The sequence below is a fragment of the Salmo trutta genome, chromosome 34 (assembly GCF_901001165.1).
Source record: "Salmo trutta chromosome 34, fSalTru1.1, whole genome shotgun sequence".
NCBI lineage: Eukaryota > Metazoa > Chordata > Actinopteri > Salmoniformes > Salmonidae > Salmo > Salmo trutta.
In genome coordinates this window covers 8,245,146-8,263,396 of record NC_042990.1, presented here as the reverse complement: position 1 = coordinate 8,263,396, position 18,251 = coordinate 8,245,146, and the positions used below count along the sequence as shown (strand labels likewise).

At 44.3% G+C, this 18,251-nt stretch overlaps 3 protein-coding genes across 3 annotated transcripts; all 3 read right to left on the bottom strand.

Annotated features, from left to right (window-relative positions):
* Positions 1-1,079: 1,079 nt before the first annotated feature.
* rpl11 (ribosomal protein L11) lies at positions 1,080-3,929 on the bottom strand. Its single transcript, XM_029731528.1, has 6 exons — positions 3,907-3,929; positions 3,045-3,195; positions 2,801-2,907; positions 2,176-2,307; positions 1,947-2,057; positions 1,080-1,154 (listed from the first exon to the last, which is right to left on the bottom strand). The coding sequence occupies exons 1-6, from the start codon at positions 3,910-3,912 to the stop codon at positions 1,125-1,127; spliced, it is 537 nt and encodes a 178-aa protein (XP_029587388.1). The 5' UTR covers positions 3,913-3,929; the 3' UTR covers positions 1,080-1,124.
* A 4,562-nt stretch (positions 3,930-8,491) lies between these two features.
* LOC115173452 (elongation factor 1-alpha) lies at positions 8,492-12,481 on the bottom strand. The gene is made up of 8 exons (XM_029731526.1): positions 12,343-12,481; positions 11,579-11,731; positions 10,873-11,052; positions 10,465-10,761; positions 10,141-10,291; positions 9,784-10,040; positions 9,335-9,569; positions 8,492-8,962 (listed from the first exon to the last, which is right to left on the bottom strand). The coding sequence occupies exons 2-8, from the start codon at positions 11,720-11,722 to the stop codon at positions 8,838-8,840; spliced, it is 1,389 nt and encodes a 462-aa protein (XP_029587386.1). The 5' UTR covers positions 11,723-11,731; positions 12,343-12,481; the 3' UTR covers positions 8,492-8,837.
* Positions 12,482-12,693: 212 nt separating this feature from the next.
* On the bottom strand, positions 12,694-16,337 carry LOC115173453 (elongation factor 1-alpha, oocyte form). Its single transcript, XM_029731527.1, has 8 exons — positions 16,184-16,337; positions 15,268-15,424; positions 14,525-14,704; positions 14,130-14,426; positions 13,880-14,030; positions 13,534-13,790; positions 13,212-13,446; positions 12,694-13,111 (listed from the first exon to the last, which is right to left on the bottom strand). The coding sequence occupies exons 2-8, from the start codon at positions 15,409-15,411 to the stop codon at positions 12,990-12,992; spliced, it is 1,386 nt and encodes a 461-aa protein (XP_029587387.1). The 5' UTR covers positions 15,412-15,424; positions 16,184-16,337; the 3' UTR covers positions 12,694-12,989.
* Positions 16,338-18,251: the final 1,914 nt, after the last annotated feature.

Genomic DNA, 18,251 nt, shown 5'->3' with positions numbered 1-18,251 from the left:
CAGTGTTTGCAAATGCTGGTCCTGGGGATGCTGAAGTGTGCATATTTTAGTTTTTGCCCTAGCAACAACTCACTTCAACCTTTAGTGGACTCAGGCTAGGGCAAAAAAAGGTGCACCTTTGGGTTCCCAGGGCCAGCATTGGGAAACAGCTATTTTTTACTCCAAATGGTATTCTGAAGTGACGAGGCTGCAGGGGGTTGAACTAGACAACCTCCAACTTCAGCTACTCAAAATATACCAACATTCTACGTAACAAATAATGCCATCATTTGGCAGATGACTGAACCACCATGTACTGCATGCATACAAATCTAATTTGTCACATGCACCAAATGCTTAATTACAAGCCATTAACCAACAAGGCAGTTAAAAATGTGTTCATTACTCAAATAAACTCAACAGTAGCAATGCTATATACATGGGGTACCGGTAGTCAATGTGCAGGGGCACATGTTAGTCAAGGTAATGTGTACATGTAGGTAGAGGTAAAGTGGCCTTTGGACCTTGACTTGGCTCTCCTGTACCGCTGGCCGTGCAGTAGCAGAGAAAAATCTATGACTTGTAACAATTTTTAGGGCCTTTCTGACACCACCTGGTAGAGGTCCTGATGGCAGGAAGCTTGGCCCCAGGGATGTACTGGGCCCTACGCACTACACTCTGTCGTGCCTTGCAGTCAGAGGCTGAACAGTTGCCATACCAGGCAGGATGCCCTCCATGTTGCAGCTGTAGAACTTCAATATCGTCTGCCTTATGTTTGCTACAACTCATTCTATTAAATACAAATTAAGTTATATTTCCCATCCTCGAACTGAGCAAATATTGTTGCCTGTATAGCTTATTTTACAATGGAAACTTCTGAGGCAAAAACAGCAATACAGAATGCTCTCAACCACAACACTAAGATTAAATAATATGCACCCTTTAAAATAGCAAGCGCCATTCTTCTAATTTAATACACATTACTGTAACCCCATTAACATACATTTCCATTTATGCACAATTAAACTAAATCTGGATTCACTTAACTATAAAGCCAGCATAGGATGCATAACATTACTTAATAATCACAGAACAAACAGTTCTTTTTTTATTTTATTGTTATGAACACAGCCAATGGTGATCCTTTACTTCCCGGGGAGGATGATCCCATCATACTGAAAAAGAAGAGAACAATTAGCTTACAATGCTCAGCAAAGAAGTCTACTCAAATCAGGAGAAGTGGCAGACTTGTCAAAATCCACATAAAATGTTAAATTAAGTACATCATCTTCAACCAATAGCTTTGCTACAAAAATGTTGAACATGTATCAGCTGACAGTTCTCTTCCAATAGCGTTAGAGCAGGTATTGGCAATCTTACAAGCAAATAGGCAGTGACTGCAGTTTTCATTCCTGCCAAATGGCAACACCTACCTCAAAGCTAGTTTGACAGGCTATGCAGTTATAGCTCACCATTTATTGATTGCTAAAGTTCTAATAGTTTGCCTATGTCAGTTAATGTAACAAAACAAGCAAGTATAGCATAAAGAGTCATTGTACCATCTAAACCGCTGTGAAATATATTTTCTATGACACCAAAAATAATTATATTTTCAGCTGGTGTACAAAATATAAATTCTGCATAAACTCAACAGGAAGCATAGAAATATTGTAGATCAAATAGATCTACCACTTCAAACTTGCTTTCAATGACAATGACAGATTTAACATATTTCTATGTGAATTTTGTCAGGTTGCCAAAAAGTGACATATTGCAGCTTTAAAAGACTGAAACATTACTGCTCCTAGGAATAGGGGACAGAATCCTACTGGTAAACTACGGGTTGCAGACAGTCATCTTTCTGATGTACATGTAAAAAAACAGCGCCAGCCATTTGCAGGTACCATTGACCACCCTTAGAGAAACCAAACATAATCAGTCAGATCATAGCTCAAACTGAGCCTCACCTTCTGCTGGAACCAGCGCATAGCCTCCTCTTTGCGGATACGGTGCCTGAAACCGATGCGACCGGTTTTCTGCTTCTTGTCAGCGATGCTGAAACCAGGTCTGCCCAGGACCTGACAGAATGAAAGGAGAGAAAGAGGGTGGTTGAGATTAGAAGGCATGCAAAAACTATTGTATACCAACAGCCATGTATAAACAAACTTCATTTAAAAAGCATTTGAAGCCACTCACGACATAGAAGTCCAGTCCATAGATACCGATGCTGGGGTCGTACTTGATTCCCAGATCAATGTGTTCCTGAATGCCAAAGCCGAAGTTCCCAGTGTCGGAGAAGTTGTTCTTCCGCAACTCGTACTCACGCACCTTTGGAAGGATGCGTTACACCAATTAGTAAGGGCAACATATAGCAACTTCAAGCAATATGACTAAATACATTCCTAACCATGTGGACAAAGTTCACACCCTTGATAAAAACACCATTGGTTGAGGTTGAACATGAGTGATACAATGCAAAACATGTCATTTAGCAGAGACTTCTCCAGAGCAAATTGGGTTTAAGGGTCTTGCTCAAGGGCACATTGACAAACCTCCCATAGTCAGCTCTGGGATTCAAACCAGCTACCTTTTGTTTACTGGCCCAACCCGAAGACCTAAAAGTATGCATAATCCAATAACGCTACAAACAGCAGCCAATGTTATGGAGGCTACCACACTACACTAAGCCCCAACCTAAAAGGTGTCAGAAACATTCCCTTGACAAATTAATGGCGATTAAGACATGTGCAAGGTCATTAAAACTACATCCTTAAAAATGTAAAGTAGTGTTTCTAATAAATAAGTAATATTGAAAGCGCACCTTGAGTCCCTTCTCCAGGATCTCCTCAGCCTTGGCTCCACGGACGGTACAGTGGACAGCAATTTTCTCATTTCTGCGGATGCCGAAGGATCGCACAGTGTAGCGGGCTGAGGGGGACGGGCGACAGACAAATTGTAAGCATAACACACTTCACTGACAAATAGAACGTGTCAGTCTAACTGTTAACGAGCCGTCAAACACCCTGCCACTGATTAAAAGCGCAAAATCAAAACAGTTTACCTACCCTTGGAGAAGACAGGCGTCTGGCCTGTCAGCTGCTCAAGCACCTTAGCAGCACGGGTCAGTCGGTCACCACTCTCCCCAACACAGATGTTCATACAGAGCTTGCGGATGCGAAGCTCACGCATGGGGTTCTCCTTTTTCTCGCCCTGTTCCTGTTGAAATATACAGATATCATAAGGCTGGAAGGTTAACATTTACACAATGTAGCCAATAATGACACTTCTGTTTGGATACATCAGCTGCTTGTTATGCAGGCTGGTTAAGTTAGCAACATGTTGCTAGTTTGGCTGCTAGCTAACTACTGTTAACGTTAACTAGCTAATAAATCCTGGTCAATAGACAAAACAGTCACTCTTTAAGCTGTTCCCAAAAAGCCATACGTGTTGACAGACTTAAATCCATTCAAAAACGTGATTCAAGGTGTTACCTTCTTAAGTTACCCACTAAAACCTGCCACACGGACATGCCTGTGCATATCCCCGGCTGCTAATAGACAGTTAGCTATTAAAATGTTGCGGAGTCAAATGTCACAACTTCTTACAGAATGTTAACGATATTTTCGCACGGTTCGTATACGGACGTTCCAGTTACCTATTTCGCGGTAACTAACAAAGCATTGAGAAATGTTTTCGGGGAGAGACCTCAACGACAACATCTATGTCGCTAGCCCTTACTGATGCTTCAATTAAATCAGTGGTCCATAATATTTTGGCCGTAATACAACTTAATTTCAATGCTGCACATGTACCTACTCATATCTGGCTATAAAAACACTGAGATTTTGGCCATATCACGCTGATGATTGTGGATTTAAACTGTAAACCGAGAAATCTCGCCATTTTATGTGTAAACGCTGTACTTACCGCCATGTTTATTCACTAGAAGAGGACGAAACGTTTCCGGCGCAGCATATTTATAGGGAAGTGTTCGAATAAATGGGCCCTACGTAACAAATTGAATTTGAAGGACGGTTCCATAAGCGCACAAAGTCAATAATGAAGTACAGTAAAACTGTATCTATCAGTATTAAAGTAGGCGTATATAATAATATTTAGATTCAAAAACTCAAAAATCTTTATTAAAGCAAAAATATGGAAAATTGTAAAGTAATCAGTTAGGACATCCATCAGTTAGTCATCCATTACATTAGCTTTGATTTAATGAATTGCCATCACCTTTCCTTCCGAATGGAAGGTCCTACCCTAATACAGACTTCAAAACAGACCAGCAACTCTGTTATAGAAGGACTGTAACACACAAGGATTTTATACATGCACACACGCACGCACACACACACACACACACAATATAATAAATCATATAGGATCATACATGCAGGACAAGAGTTTCATTGATACATAATATATTTTATTTAAAAGTTTGTCATGAAGTACATTGGAGTACTGGACAGAAGTAGTAAACAATACATTGAATAGCTACTATATTCTTGGTCATTTGCATAGATTGAGCATTTACATACAAATACAGAAATGTTACTTTTGGGCTAAATGTTTCATTGTGTTTATTAAGAGCAAAGACATCATTTAGAGATAAATAAAAATCTGTTTAGAAATGGTTTACCATTCTCTACATCTGCATAACATTTTAGCGCCCTCTGCTGTAGATGGACTGTCTCTGCTACCTTCCTACCACTGATGGGCAGAGGTAACAAACAACACAGAACAAAGCCACAATCAAAGCTAAAATTTTGAACATTTTCACTAAGAATTTTGCCTCAATAACTTGGGGTGGCTGGATAATAGGAGATTGGATAACATGAGTCTGCTGTACAACAATGGATGGCTGGGGCTGGGAGTTACTGGGGGAGTGTACTGCCAGTGGTGGGGCAGGAGCCGGGGGCATTAAAAGGGGAAGCCCCTGTCTCCTTTGCTCCTCCAGAGCCTCAGTCAGAAACACCAGAGCTTTGCGTGGGAAGGTCGGTGCGGCGAAGAGGTTGGAGGTGGGGACAAAGAAGTGGGGTAGCAGGCCGCTCCTCGCGTGGCCCTCCAGAGCCCCTAGGAGGTGCATGAAGCAGGCAGCCAGATGATGGGGTGTCCACAGGGAGTCCTGGGCCCTGATGGAAAGGGTGTGTAGGAAGACTGTCTTCCCGTGGTAGGAGCACAGAGCTTCCAGCTCCTGAGGGTAGCGTTTCTTCAGTCCCTCGATCAGATACTTGAGGAGCTTAAACCACTGCTTACTAAAGAAGAGGAGAGAAAGAAAGATTTTGTTCATGATATTGATGACTTCACATAAAGGTATTTGTTCAGTATTAGGGCTAAATGAGTCACAGGTGATGGTAAATGCTGTAGTAGAGTAAATTATGACCGGCAGCACTTGGTGGCAGAGCTCTCACAGCAGGTCCTCTTGTTCCCATGAGTCTTGATTAGTTCCTTTTCTATGTGAGAAAAGGAAATCCTCCAACTCTCTGCAGGAGACAAGCAGCCACAAATAAAAGGGAATAATTTTCAATAAAAGGAAAAATATCATTCACATTCACTGTATCAATCATGACACAATCTATCCACATACATCTATGGCTCTGGCACAAAAACAATAATAATGTTACACACACCTTTAGCTGCCTCACTGAGGTTACGCCCTGGTGGTTTCTTGGGCACAAAGAAGCAAGTTTGGTGGGTGAGAGAGCGCCGGGTCTTCTTCCCCAGCCAGTTGTTCACATCTGGGCCGGCGCGGGCAGCCAGAGGCCAGCTCTGTGAGGAGGGCACTTCCAAGGCGGGCACCACATCCACAGAAAGTAGTTCCTCTTTCCCATTATCCACATCCAACAGGGAAAGGGTCACCGCTGGGGAGTTTGGACGCTTCCTATTCACAACCCAATGCCAGCTATTTCCAGGCACTGCTGATCAAAGAACATACAAAGGCATACAGGTATGTGCCACTCTGGCGGAGCTTGAGGTCCTGTGACCGAAGCCTGATCCAGCGGGCCAGCTCGTACCCTGGTGTGGGGTTCTGGGCTGTGGACAGATCGAAGTATTGGCAGGACTGTCTCAGATGAGCATATTTCCTGACAACAAACCATGGGTGACCAAAGAATTGAAAGTGGTGCTTAATAAGAAGAAACAAGTGTACAAGAGGCACAGAGAGAGGTGAAGAAAGAGATTAAAAAAAAGGTGAGATGCCAGTACAAGGATAAGGTGCAACAGATAATATTACAGGGAGACTCTCGGGTCAGCCTGGTTGAGCATTCAGAATATGGCAAAGGCCCTGCCTATTTGTTTGTAAATATCCTTTGCGATTTATTTTACATTTTTAGATGTTGTATGTTTTATGACTGCTGCAAGATGAATTGCATCTGAGGACATTAAAGTTTTCTGAATCTGACTCATAGTGTTGAAGCATGAATGGTGTAATTTTCACCCCGTTTTACAGGATTATGCACACATGAAGTTCATCTCCAAAACAAATCTTTTTTTTGGTACTTTGTACCCCCTTTTCAACCCAATTGGTAGTTACAGTCTTGTCCAATCGCTGCAACTCCCGTACGGACTCGGGAGAGTCGAAGGTCGAGAGCCATGCGTTCCCCGAAACACGACCTTGCCAAGCCGCACTGCTTCCTGACACTGCTCGCTTAACCCTGAAGCCAGCCGCACCAATGTTTCGGGGGAAACACTGTACAACTGGCAACCGAAGTCAGCGCGCATGCACTTGGCCCACCACAAGGAGTCGCTAGAGCGCTAGTCGACAAGGACATCCCAGTCGGCCAAACCCCCCCCCCCCCCCAACACAAACAACACTGGGCCAATTGTGCGCTGCCTCATGGGTGTCCCGGTTGCGGCTGGCTGCAACACAGCCTGGGATCAAACCCGAGTCTGTAGTGACGCCCCAAGCACTGCGATGCAGAGCCTTAGACCGCTGCGCCACTTGGGAGGCCTCCAAAACATTGCAGATGCAAAAATTCACTCAACTCAGAATATGAATTCTGCCTAGATGAATGAATGTAACATGTTACTGATTGATTGTCTTAGCGTCTTTGACATACAATGACACCCACATCAGATGAGGACAATCAACAATACCATTGAAGCGAGCAGGTCGACCATGCTATTACCTGTCAGGTGTGGTCTCTGCCTAGGGAGGGGTGAGTTGTGTGTGGCTGGGGTACTGGAGTTTCCATCAGTCTCCTGACCCAACGATGCCCCAGTCTGAGAGTCCTCGATGGGGCTACCTCCATCTCCATCTTGTCTGTCCAGATACCCACCCTCCTCTGCCTCTCTGCCCAGGCTAGGTTGGAGGTCGACGGGGGGTGGACGAGGTCCTGGCGAGGGCCCATGATTGAGGAATTGTCTGGGGCTTTATAGAGGGTGTGGATGGAACAGAGGTCTGTCTCCTGGAGGATGATCTCCTCTGAGGTGTGGTTCTGTTCATCTTTCCACTGTGATCAACACACGCACACAAACACAAATCAATCGATTCAGAGAAACAAGAATTACGTAAGTAGAATTTGAATGTCCTCTTCCTTTTAGGTTGAAAGTATATGGGACGGGACCGCGCAACAACAAAAACGACCTTGCTCAGTCTTTAGTGGGTGCATAGCCACGTCGTGTCAGAGATCATATTACTAAATTCCATGTAATTTTAAGCACAGTACACACAATGTACAATGACTGTAATGCTGAGGTCCTGCCCAGAGGAATGAACGTAACTGTGATTTCCTAGACCTTACCTAAACCAGGCTACATGTTACTCTAGACAACTTCGCTTGCGACCATTTCTTCATAATCCCAGACTGACTGTTAGAGAATCATTCAACCAACCTTTGTGACATTTTACAGGGGTTGTTAAGACTTACCTGCTATTGCCTAGTCGTTGTCACAAATTGCATCTCGCCAGGGGGACATTGAAACGTCACTACTGCTCCCCTCTGTTTCAGCTCGAGTATTTCTGGTTCCTGACACTATTCCCTATTTCCCAAGTGTGATGTCACATATCACTCAAAGATAATAGACCGTTGCTCCCCCCGTCTCTGGAGCAGCGGATTATGGATGGCAGAATTGAATTCTAGGTGTGGCGTTGAAAGGGACACAGTAAGGAAGAGGTTTCACCCGTGTGACGTCATTCCATGAAGATGTGTTATGCTCTACTTGGCTTGTGAAAGCTTTTGTATATAAAAACCACACAACTAGTTTGTTCTTGTCGGAACCCCTTACCTTGACAGTAGCCGACATTCGGGGTACTATTTCCCCTATTGAGAAATGACTCTTCTCTGAAAATAGAAATCAACAGTATAGACACGTTTATCAACAGCACTTACATTTCTCACGTTCATTTCTGATGGAACTCAAAGGAGAGAATGCTTAAAACGGAGGCAGTGAATCATATCTATTGAATATTCCCCAAAGAAGTTGGTATTTTCTGTTGGTAGCCAACATTGTAAACCAATGGAGTGTATTCAGCAAATCAATCCAAAATTTGACAATTAGCTCAAAGTTTCACAGCAACAGAAACCAGACTTTATTTTAATATTCTAACACAACATATCATTTCATGATAGATAGCAGTATGTATCCAACAGTAACTGATTCAGCGTTTTGGCTTTATGAGAATCAAGAAAGAGCAGCGTTTTTGGCGGTTCGTGTTCATGTTTTTTTATTTTATCATCATTTTCCCTAAAGCATTATTCTTCGAACATTTGCTTTCCTTTCCTGCGAAAATTTTTGCGATGGGTTTTTATTAGCATTAGCCAGTCCTTGAGTAGAGAGCTCAGGTTCTGAGACACTGCAGGATGGGATGCCGGTGACATGCTTTGTTGTTGCTGGATGTCTGGAGCAGGAATTCATTTAGCTTTGGCGGCCTTAACGGCGGACTTGGTCACCTTGCCGGTGCTGGCAGCCTTCTTGTCGACGGCCTTGATGACACCAACAGCCACGGTCTGCCTCATGTCACGCACGGCGAAACGACCTGCAACGATGCAGCAGCAAAGAGAAATGTTTACTGGACAGGCCTGAATTCTTTTTTTTGTGTGTAACAGGCTAAATTAGTTTTGCTACAGTAAATGGAGTGTCAGAATATTCCAGAAGTCATTGTAGTTCCTAAAGAGTTTTTGTAAGTGACGTTGTAAGGTACTGAGGCTTGTAAGATCTCTTCACCTTCTTACAAGCAATCAACAGTAAATGTGTGGTGAGTTCTTTCAACACCAAACGGCTGCATTACCCAGATGGGTCCTATACAGTGATGATAAACCCCCCCCCCCCACGTAACATTCCGTTTTTCAATAGCACTGCATAAATAAGACCCATAATCGTCATCATAAGGAATTGGTGTGTGACTCACCGAGGGGAGGGTAGGCGGCGAAGCTCTCCACACACATGGGCTTTCCTGGCACCATGACGATGATGGCGGCGTCTCCAGACTTCAGGGCCTTGGGGTTGTCCTCAAGCTTCTTGCCGGAACGACGATCGATCTTCTCTTTGAGCTCGCTGAACTTGCAGGCAATGTGAGCGGTATGGCAATCCAGCACGGGGGCATAGCCCTGGGAGATGGTGCCCGGGTGGTTCAGGATGATGACCTGAGGATTGGGGTAAAGGTTGGGTAAGGATGGGATAGAATCTAGAACTACATTGACAGGGGGTTTGAACGTGGGTAAACTGAATTCAGAAAACGTTTAATGAAAGTGCAAATGTTTGGCCAGAAACGAGACATGAAGGAAAGTAGACTTGGAAATATGAGTGTTTTCTATTATCTTTACAAAATCTACATTTAAAATCAGTCCCGTCTCTCACCTGAGCGGTGAAGTTGCCGGCCTCCATTGGAGGGTCGTTCTTGCTGTCTCCAGCCACGTTGCCACGACGGATATCCTTGACGGACACGTTCTTGACGTTGAAGCCGACGTTGTCACCGGGCATAGCCGATTCCAGGGTCTCGTGGTGCATCTCCACAGACTTCACTTCAGTGGTGACGTTAGCGGGGGCGAAGGTGACGATCATACCAGCCTTCAGGGTTCCAGTCTCCACACGGCCCACGGGCACTGTTCCAATACCTAAAGGGAAACAAGTACTTACCCACAAGAGCCATACCTCTTCATGTCTAAAGAAAATAACCAGTATATTGAAACATATTGATCTATGACTGCTTCTTACCTCCAATTTTGTAGACGTCCTGCAGGGGCAGACGGAGGGGCTTGTCAGTGGGGCGGGAGGGGGGCAGGATAGAGTCCAGAGCCTCCAGAAGGGTCACACCGTTAGCGCCACCCTCCTTACGCTCAACCTTCCATCCCTTGAACCAGCCCATCTGCAATGGGAAACAGAAGAAATGTTACTGTTTTTGTGTGGATCAAAATTAGGATGAGGCTTGCTGACCTGTCAGTGCTTTACCTTCTATATTCCAGCCCTAATCATTTAGGCATATGACCACCTAAAACTACACTGCTGCGGTGGAGTGCACTGTGGGGATGGACTACTCACGTTAGGGCTAGCCTCCAGCATGTTGTCCCCATGCCATCCAGAGATGGGCACAAAGGCGACTGTGGCAGGGTTATAGCCGATCTTCTTGATGTAGGTGCTGACCTCCTTCTGGATTTCCTCAAAACGCTTCTGGCTGTAGGGGGGTTCTGTGGAGTCCATCTTGTTGACTCCAACGATGAGCTGCTTCACTCCCAGAGTGTAGGCCAGGAGAGCGTGCTCACGAGTCTGCCCGTTCTTTGAGATACCGGCCTCAAACTCACCAACGCCACCAGCAACGATAAGCACAGCGCAATCAGCCTGAGACAAAGACATGACACACTTCAAACTTCATGGTAAAATGCCACTACTGATCATTTCATAATTAGGAAACAGGAAACCAGCAATGGTTATTAAAGCTTGTCTTTTTACCTGAGAGGTACCAGTGATCATGTTCTTGATGAAATCTCTGTGTCCGGGGGCATCAATGATTGTGACGTAGTACTTGGCGGTCTCAAACTTCCACAGGGAAATGTCGATGGTGATACCACGCTCTCGCTCAGCCTTCAGCTTGTCCAGCACCCAGGCATACTTGAAAGAGCCTTTGCCCATCTACACAAGCAGAGAATCAAGTGTGCGTTTATTTCACTTAAGTCTATTGCCTACACAGGTCTGTACTATTTTTTAAATCATATCTACCCAATTAGGCCTACTACAAAATCATATAATTTTGCAGTTTTGTCATTTACACAATCCAGACTAACACAAAATGACTGCCTAATCAGATAATATTCTTCTGCTCGTTCAGCAAGTTTTTTTTGCAATTTCCTGTTGCCCAAATACGTTTAACAACCATATAATTTGCATACCTTCATTTTAAGTGAGTTCTCTTTTTACCTGACTTAACGAGTTATTTAAATGACTCAATTATACAATTTTTAGGATTTTTTGCATTTAGTTACTGCAGAATGACTGGCCACAACTGACAGCGATACACACTTCTGTACAGTAGGTGTCGCTTGTGTCAAAGCAATCTTTCCAAGGATTTTCAGTTGTAACCACGCCCGTTATAACATCGCTATTCATAGCTAGACAAAAAAAAAAATATCCCGAGAAATGTCAGGGCGCCCAAACCTACCTCAGCAGCCTCCTTCTCGAACTTCTCAATGGTTCTCTTGTCAATACCTCCGCATTTGTAGATCAGATGGCCGGTGGTGGTGGACTTGCCCGAGTCGACATGGCCAATGACCACGATGTTGATGTGGATCTTTTCCTTTCCCATTATGATTTACTGATTGAAAGGAAACTGACGTAACTACCGATGCACAAATACATTTACACAAAATGCACATGCAAATAACATGTTAGCAGGAGATGCATACAACGTTGATGCCTTTGAAGCCCATCGGCACCACTGACTCATGCACCATGTGCTATCCGCAAATCGTCCTCCATGTTAAATCGGAGGACTAGCGAGCCGGCCATGTTGGGTCGTCACTAGTTACCACAGCCAAAGTCATACACCCCGCCTAGCTGTGGAGTTAACCATAACCACACGTCTTACCCGAACTCAAACCCACTAGTTATCCTTCTGGTTTAACTTCAGGCGAATAGTTCGCTGGTAGCTAGTTACCCACTAAACATGATGCGGTCGACTGATGGATCGAGCAGTGGACTCCAATGACCATTTATGAAGGCAAATGAAAGCGAGCAGTTAGAAACATGCATCTCTAGTACAATTAGACCGGTCCTTAATCATGCGCCTAAAGATGAGTTGCTTGTTAGGCTGGCACAAGTCATGACCATGCCATTATCACAATTTTAAGCGAACAGTTGAGTAAAGCTTAACCACAAGCCATTAGTGACCAGTGTATCCTGAAATAAGCGTTATTTTGCACTAACCTGCGATAGGTTTACGGTTATCCCTGCTTTAGACCGGAGAAAAAGGGAAGAACTTGATCTCACATTTCTTTTTATACCGGTGCTGTGAGGGGCGGGAGAACAGCAAACGCTAAAGCACTGCTGTCACCAATAAAAATAGGGTGCTATTGGTTGCACCAGTGTAACACCAATGTGATTGGACTGCAAAACCCCTCACTGGGCACAGCCCTGCAGCTGTCAGGGATAGGATGTGTCAAAACAGCTGCAAACGACCAGTTACATACAGTATTGCACTTGTTCTACCCTATGGTGCAGCTCCCACTGAAATACAAGCACACGAAGGAAAAAGGATTAAGGAAAACGACAGCGAGGTTTTTGGTCAAGACATTTAAAGACCTTTATTAGTTACCAGCAGTTTCCTTCCAATTTAATAGTGGAATCAAACAGGTTCAGTTCGCAACCATTTACACAATTTAACTGAAAGAGGCACCGCCAGTAATGACAACGCCACAAGTGTCTCCACGTTGGGTTCCTTTCCTGCGGAAACTTTTACGATGAGTTTTAATCAGCATTAACCAGTCCTTAAGTATAGAGCTCAGGTTTTGAGATGCCGCAGGATGTAGGGCAGCAGACCACGCCACCTGAGGGACGTCCTGTGGGAGGGGAATTCACTTTTTACCGGCCTTAACGGCAGACTTTGTGACCTTGCCGCTTGAGGCGGCCTTCTTGTCAACAGCCTTGATGACACCGACAGCAACTGTCTGCCTCATGTCACGCACAGCAAAACGACCTGCAGGAGATGGGAAGAGGCAGCGTTACTAATTTGCCAGAAACAGAGGGCCTTTAAGGATTATCAATGTTATGGTGACGAAGGCATGTGGATAACTTACCAAGAGGGGGGTATTCCTGGAAACTCTCCACACACATGGGCTTGCCGGGGATCATGTCAACGATAGCAGCGTCTCCAGACTTCAGGAATTTGGGGGCATCTTCAAGCTTCTTGCCGGACCGACGGTCGATCTTCTCCTTGAGCTCACTGAACTTGCAGGCGATGTGAGCAGTATGGCAATCCAGCACAGGGGCATAGCCCTGGGAGATCTGGCCAGGGTGGTTCAGGATGATGACCTGTTAAAACAAGGCATGGTCAATTAGCGCAAGAACAAATGTCAGGGGAAGTAACCTGCCCCACCCAACTTCAAACAGAATGCCTACTTGAGCAGTGAAAGTGCCGGCCTCCATTGGAGGGTCGTTCTTGCTGTCTCCAGCCACGTTGCCACGACGGATATCCTTGACGGACACGTTCTTGACGTTGAAGCCGACGTTGTCACCGGGCATAGCCGATTCCAGGGTCTCGTGGTGCATCTCCACAGACTTCACTTCAGTGGTGACGTTAGCGGGGGCGAAGGTGACGATCATACCGGCCTTCAGGGTTCCAGTCTCCACACGGCCCACAGGTACAGTTCCAATACCTGAGGGAACCAGGGGATAGTAGATTAACCAACGAGCCGAAGCGAGCCTTAGCGTGTCAGTCACTATACATAAAGTTTAAGATTCTTACCACCGATTTTGTAAACGTCCTGGAGGGGCAGACGAAGGGGCTTGTCTGTGGGGCGGGATGGGGGCAGGATGCTGTCCAGGGCTTCCAGCAGAGTCACACCATTGGCGTTACCATCCTTACGCTCGACCTTCCATCCCTTGAACCAGCCCATCTGGAATAAGAGAACAAACATTTAGAAACCGTAGGATGCATGCAAACGACAGGCAAGACTATTACGCAAAGTAGTGCACTGTGGGGATGGACTACTCACATTGGCGCTAGCTTCCAGCATGTTGTCCCCATGCCACCCAGAGATGGGCACAAAGGCGACTGTGGCAGGGTTATAGCCGATCTTCTTGATGTAGGTGCTGACCTCCTTCTGGATTTCCTCAAAACGCTTCTGGCTGTAGGGGGGTTCTGTGGAGTCCATCTTGTTGACTCCAACGATGAGCTGCTTCACTCCCAGAGTGAAAGCAAGGAGAGCGTGCTCACGAGTCTGCCCGTTCTTTGAGATACCGGCCTCAAACTCACCAACACCACCAGCAACGATAAGCACAGCGCAATCAGCCTGGGGGGGAATTAAGTATTGTCAGCCCAACACGTTAGCCTGAAACTAATAGGCTGTAGATTAACTGTACAGTCCAATTGCTGTGGGTCCCCACTTACCTGAGAGGTACCGGTGATCATGTTCTTGATGAAGTCTCTGTGTCCGGGTGCATCAATGATTGTGACGTAGTACCTGCCAGTCTCAAACTTCCACAGGGAAATGTCGATGGTGATACCACGCTCACGCTCAGCCTTCAGCTTGTCCAGCACCCAGGCATACTTGAAAGAGCCCTTACCCATCTAAAAGGCAAAGTCAAATTAATTCTCATGTTAAATATTTCAATGTTATCAAGCTACATGTCAAATTGCATAGAGAGCAAGTACAACATTCAGGGTCTTGGCCTAGAATGTAATAGGAAACTAGGCCAATAAGTTGAACTACTTTAATTGAAATGGATGGTTCAGTCTCCTCTCAGAAACGTAATTTATGCATTTTAAGTGAAATAGAGGCTGCGTGCAATGAAGAGTTCACTAGAGATGGGACACAACTTGTAGACTTTCCGTAGCCGGTTAGGATAATTCGTTTAGTAAGTTATGGTTAGCTAAAAAATATTATATATATATATATATATATATACACACACACACACACACACACATCTATGATGCACCCTTCTAGCCACGAAGGCCTCAGCCACCATTACACAAAGCGCATCGTCATTACCCGGACGCTAGGCTCGCGCAAGCGCCACCCCACATGCGCGCACACGTCACACACGCTACCGGCTTCGCCGTTCAAAGACCATGCTGGCGTCGCCATTTAATCCAAAATATTGTAACCAACAAGCTTAGAAAATGCTTACCTCAGCAGCCTCCTTCTCGAACTTCTCAATGGTTCTCTTGTCAATACCTCCGCATTTGTAGATCAGATGGCCGGTGGTGGTGGACTTGCCGGAGTCGACATGGCCAATGACCACGATGTTGATGTGGATCTTTTCCTTTCCCATGGTCGCTTAGTTTCTGAAATAAAATAAAGATACCACTCAACTAAAAACACATTGCCTCTGGGAATATGGCTGCAAATACAACGCCGGTCACTCTGGCTAACCATCAGAGCATCTTTTGTCGATGGTCCAAAAAAATATAATACATATCCCATTATGAATATGACGCCATAAAAATAAAAAAAAGTCACTCGACAATGTTAACTCATCCGATGCGATTTGACAAAGGGTGAGTGAGCCATGACCACGTAGGCCTTAGTCCGCCATGGGCCAAACGAGACACGTGTTACTTCTGGGCCACGTCGTATTAAGTTACAGAAAGATTTCCAAATATCCGAAAGGAATTTAACTATCACAACTCGACAGCTGTCGCCTGGGCTACCGTGCAATTTATATTAATGGAAGAAAGACATTCCATTTAACTACTCAGCCTCACAGACCACTGCTTTAGTATCCTTTGTTCTTTTCCCCCCCAGTTTCCCCTCCCCCCAACCGAAAAGTGTAATTTTCTGACAAACTAAAAACTTTAGTATAGACAACATTACGGCCATTTGTATAAGGTAATTTAAGATCACAGCATCCTTCACGTTACACCATCAAATCCACAGGTTAATTGAAAAGACAGACAGAAGGCTAACTGAAATTTCTTAGCTATAGTACATTTACGCAATACGGTTAGCTATAAAAACTAAATCATATGAAATGTGTAAATTCAAGAACAGATTAGGCCCGTTTTTGAAACCACTTGAGGCTAATTGACAATAAACGCGCTTACCGGTGTCACTACGAAATCACACTGCCACTGCTGTTGCCCTTAGCCAGGTAACAGAAAGAGAAAGAATGACGGTTGAGTTGGAGTTTTATACACGGGGAGGTGGCCAGATTGGGTTGCACCCCCGCTTCCTTTCCCCTCCCTATGAGAATCCGCAAATCACACACAATTCAGCGAAAAACTGGTCAAGGATAGAGGGAATACAGGCTATTTCAATTTTACATTAAAAGTTGATTTTCTGTCATCTTTTTAGCTCTTCGCTAACCCCTTTCCGAACCTTTACCTAATTCTCATAACCTGCTGCGTAAATTATCATAACCTTCTACAAAAGTAATTTCTGGTCATACATAAACTGTCTCCCTTCTAGCCAAAACCAGAAAAACGATCCTCGCCTGTCTTGATGTAAAATATTTTCAATCTTGACAGTAATCCTTTCTGATTCAATCAAATCATCTAAAAACAACATAGCTTGGTAATTGATAAATTGATTAAATAACCCCAAGTGGTCAAGACTAGCTTATCATTGGACCTCAAATATTTGAATTCTCTGGATGTTTGCTTCTTCTTGAAAATCTATCCTATTCAATAATGATGCTGGAGGTTTGAGAACATTGATGATTCCCATAAAGGGCTACTTGATACATTGTTGCATTACCATCCTAATTGTCAGCCTCACTCTGGCTTTTCTTGTACAACAAAACAAAAATTGTCAATACAAAACCTTCTAATTCACCTCAAATTAGAATTTGATAATTATTTGTATACAATCTAATATGTTGTCTCTGTCTTTTTCCCTATAACACTGTCCAAACACACTCTTTATTGGCACGAGAAAAGCATGAACAATAAACCAGAAACCCATTCAATAACTCAACTGACAGAGTTAAACTGTAATCTGAAAATAAATCTCCCCACTGTACGTTGAATGTGATTAGTTATCTCAACAAACCAAACCTCACTCTGTCTCATAAACCTCAGTGAGATGATCAAAGCTTGTTTTCTAGAAAGGAAATTCTATTATTTCATACTTTTTTTCAACATTAGTACATAGTGTTTACACAATGGTCATATCAAATATAAATTATACATTTTTCCTCTGTGGACCATAAACTGTCAGTGAAGAGAAGCACATTTCTTCGATTATTGCCTCAGGAGCAGGATACACTAGACAGAAAATAAATGCCCTTGACTTTCTCATCATCACCATCCACCTGTATTGACTCTAGGTGACCCAATCAGCATAACAAATCTAGAGATTTTCACTCAAACAGTGCACTGAAAAGGGAGAGCCAGGCTCATTGTTTCAATGGCCTTGAGGGCACCTCCGCCACATTTCACACACATTCAGATTCTAAAGAGGTTCAGACCAGGCCAAGATGAGTGACTACAGTGATCAATGAGTGTGAGGGAGTCCTGCTAGATTCTCCACTCACATTCGCAGAGTATAATGCTAACACGGAGCGCTTTCCATAATGATCATATCAAGCAAATTCTCCAATAAATATAGTAAAAGCCACGTTTAAACCTCTCCTTGTTGTGTTGCCCACCCAGTCCACAAGCAATGTTAAATTCTATAACACTGGATCAAAGTTGGGTGATGTAACTGATTGCAGTTCTACATTCCACAGTTCATTTTCCCCATACCCTAGTCAGTGTGTGTGTTTTATAAATATTACTGAGGAAAACACATGTTTTTCTTATCAACATTTCAGTCAACCTTTTCCCCCCCCCAAAAAAAACTACAATATAAACAATGATTTATTTCATTCCCAGCACCACAAAGATTTGATGATGTGGATGTTGACATTTGCCCAATATATTCTGATTTATAGAGCCTATTCCAAAGGATGCTGTGGAAGTCCATTCTGTGTTTTGGGTGCTGTGGAGAGGTCACGGAGGTCCGACTCAGGGCCCTGCAGTCTCCGTACTGTCCCCATCACCGTTGAATTCCCGATATAGGACACCTGGCATCCCTTGGCGCGGTGACGGCACTCCCCGACTATCTCTTCCTCAGCTCAGGTAACAGCCAATGAGAGCTCAGCTGCTGCTTTCAATCAGCTCACAGCACAGT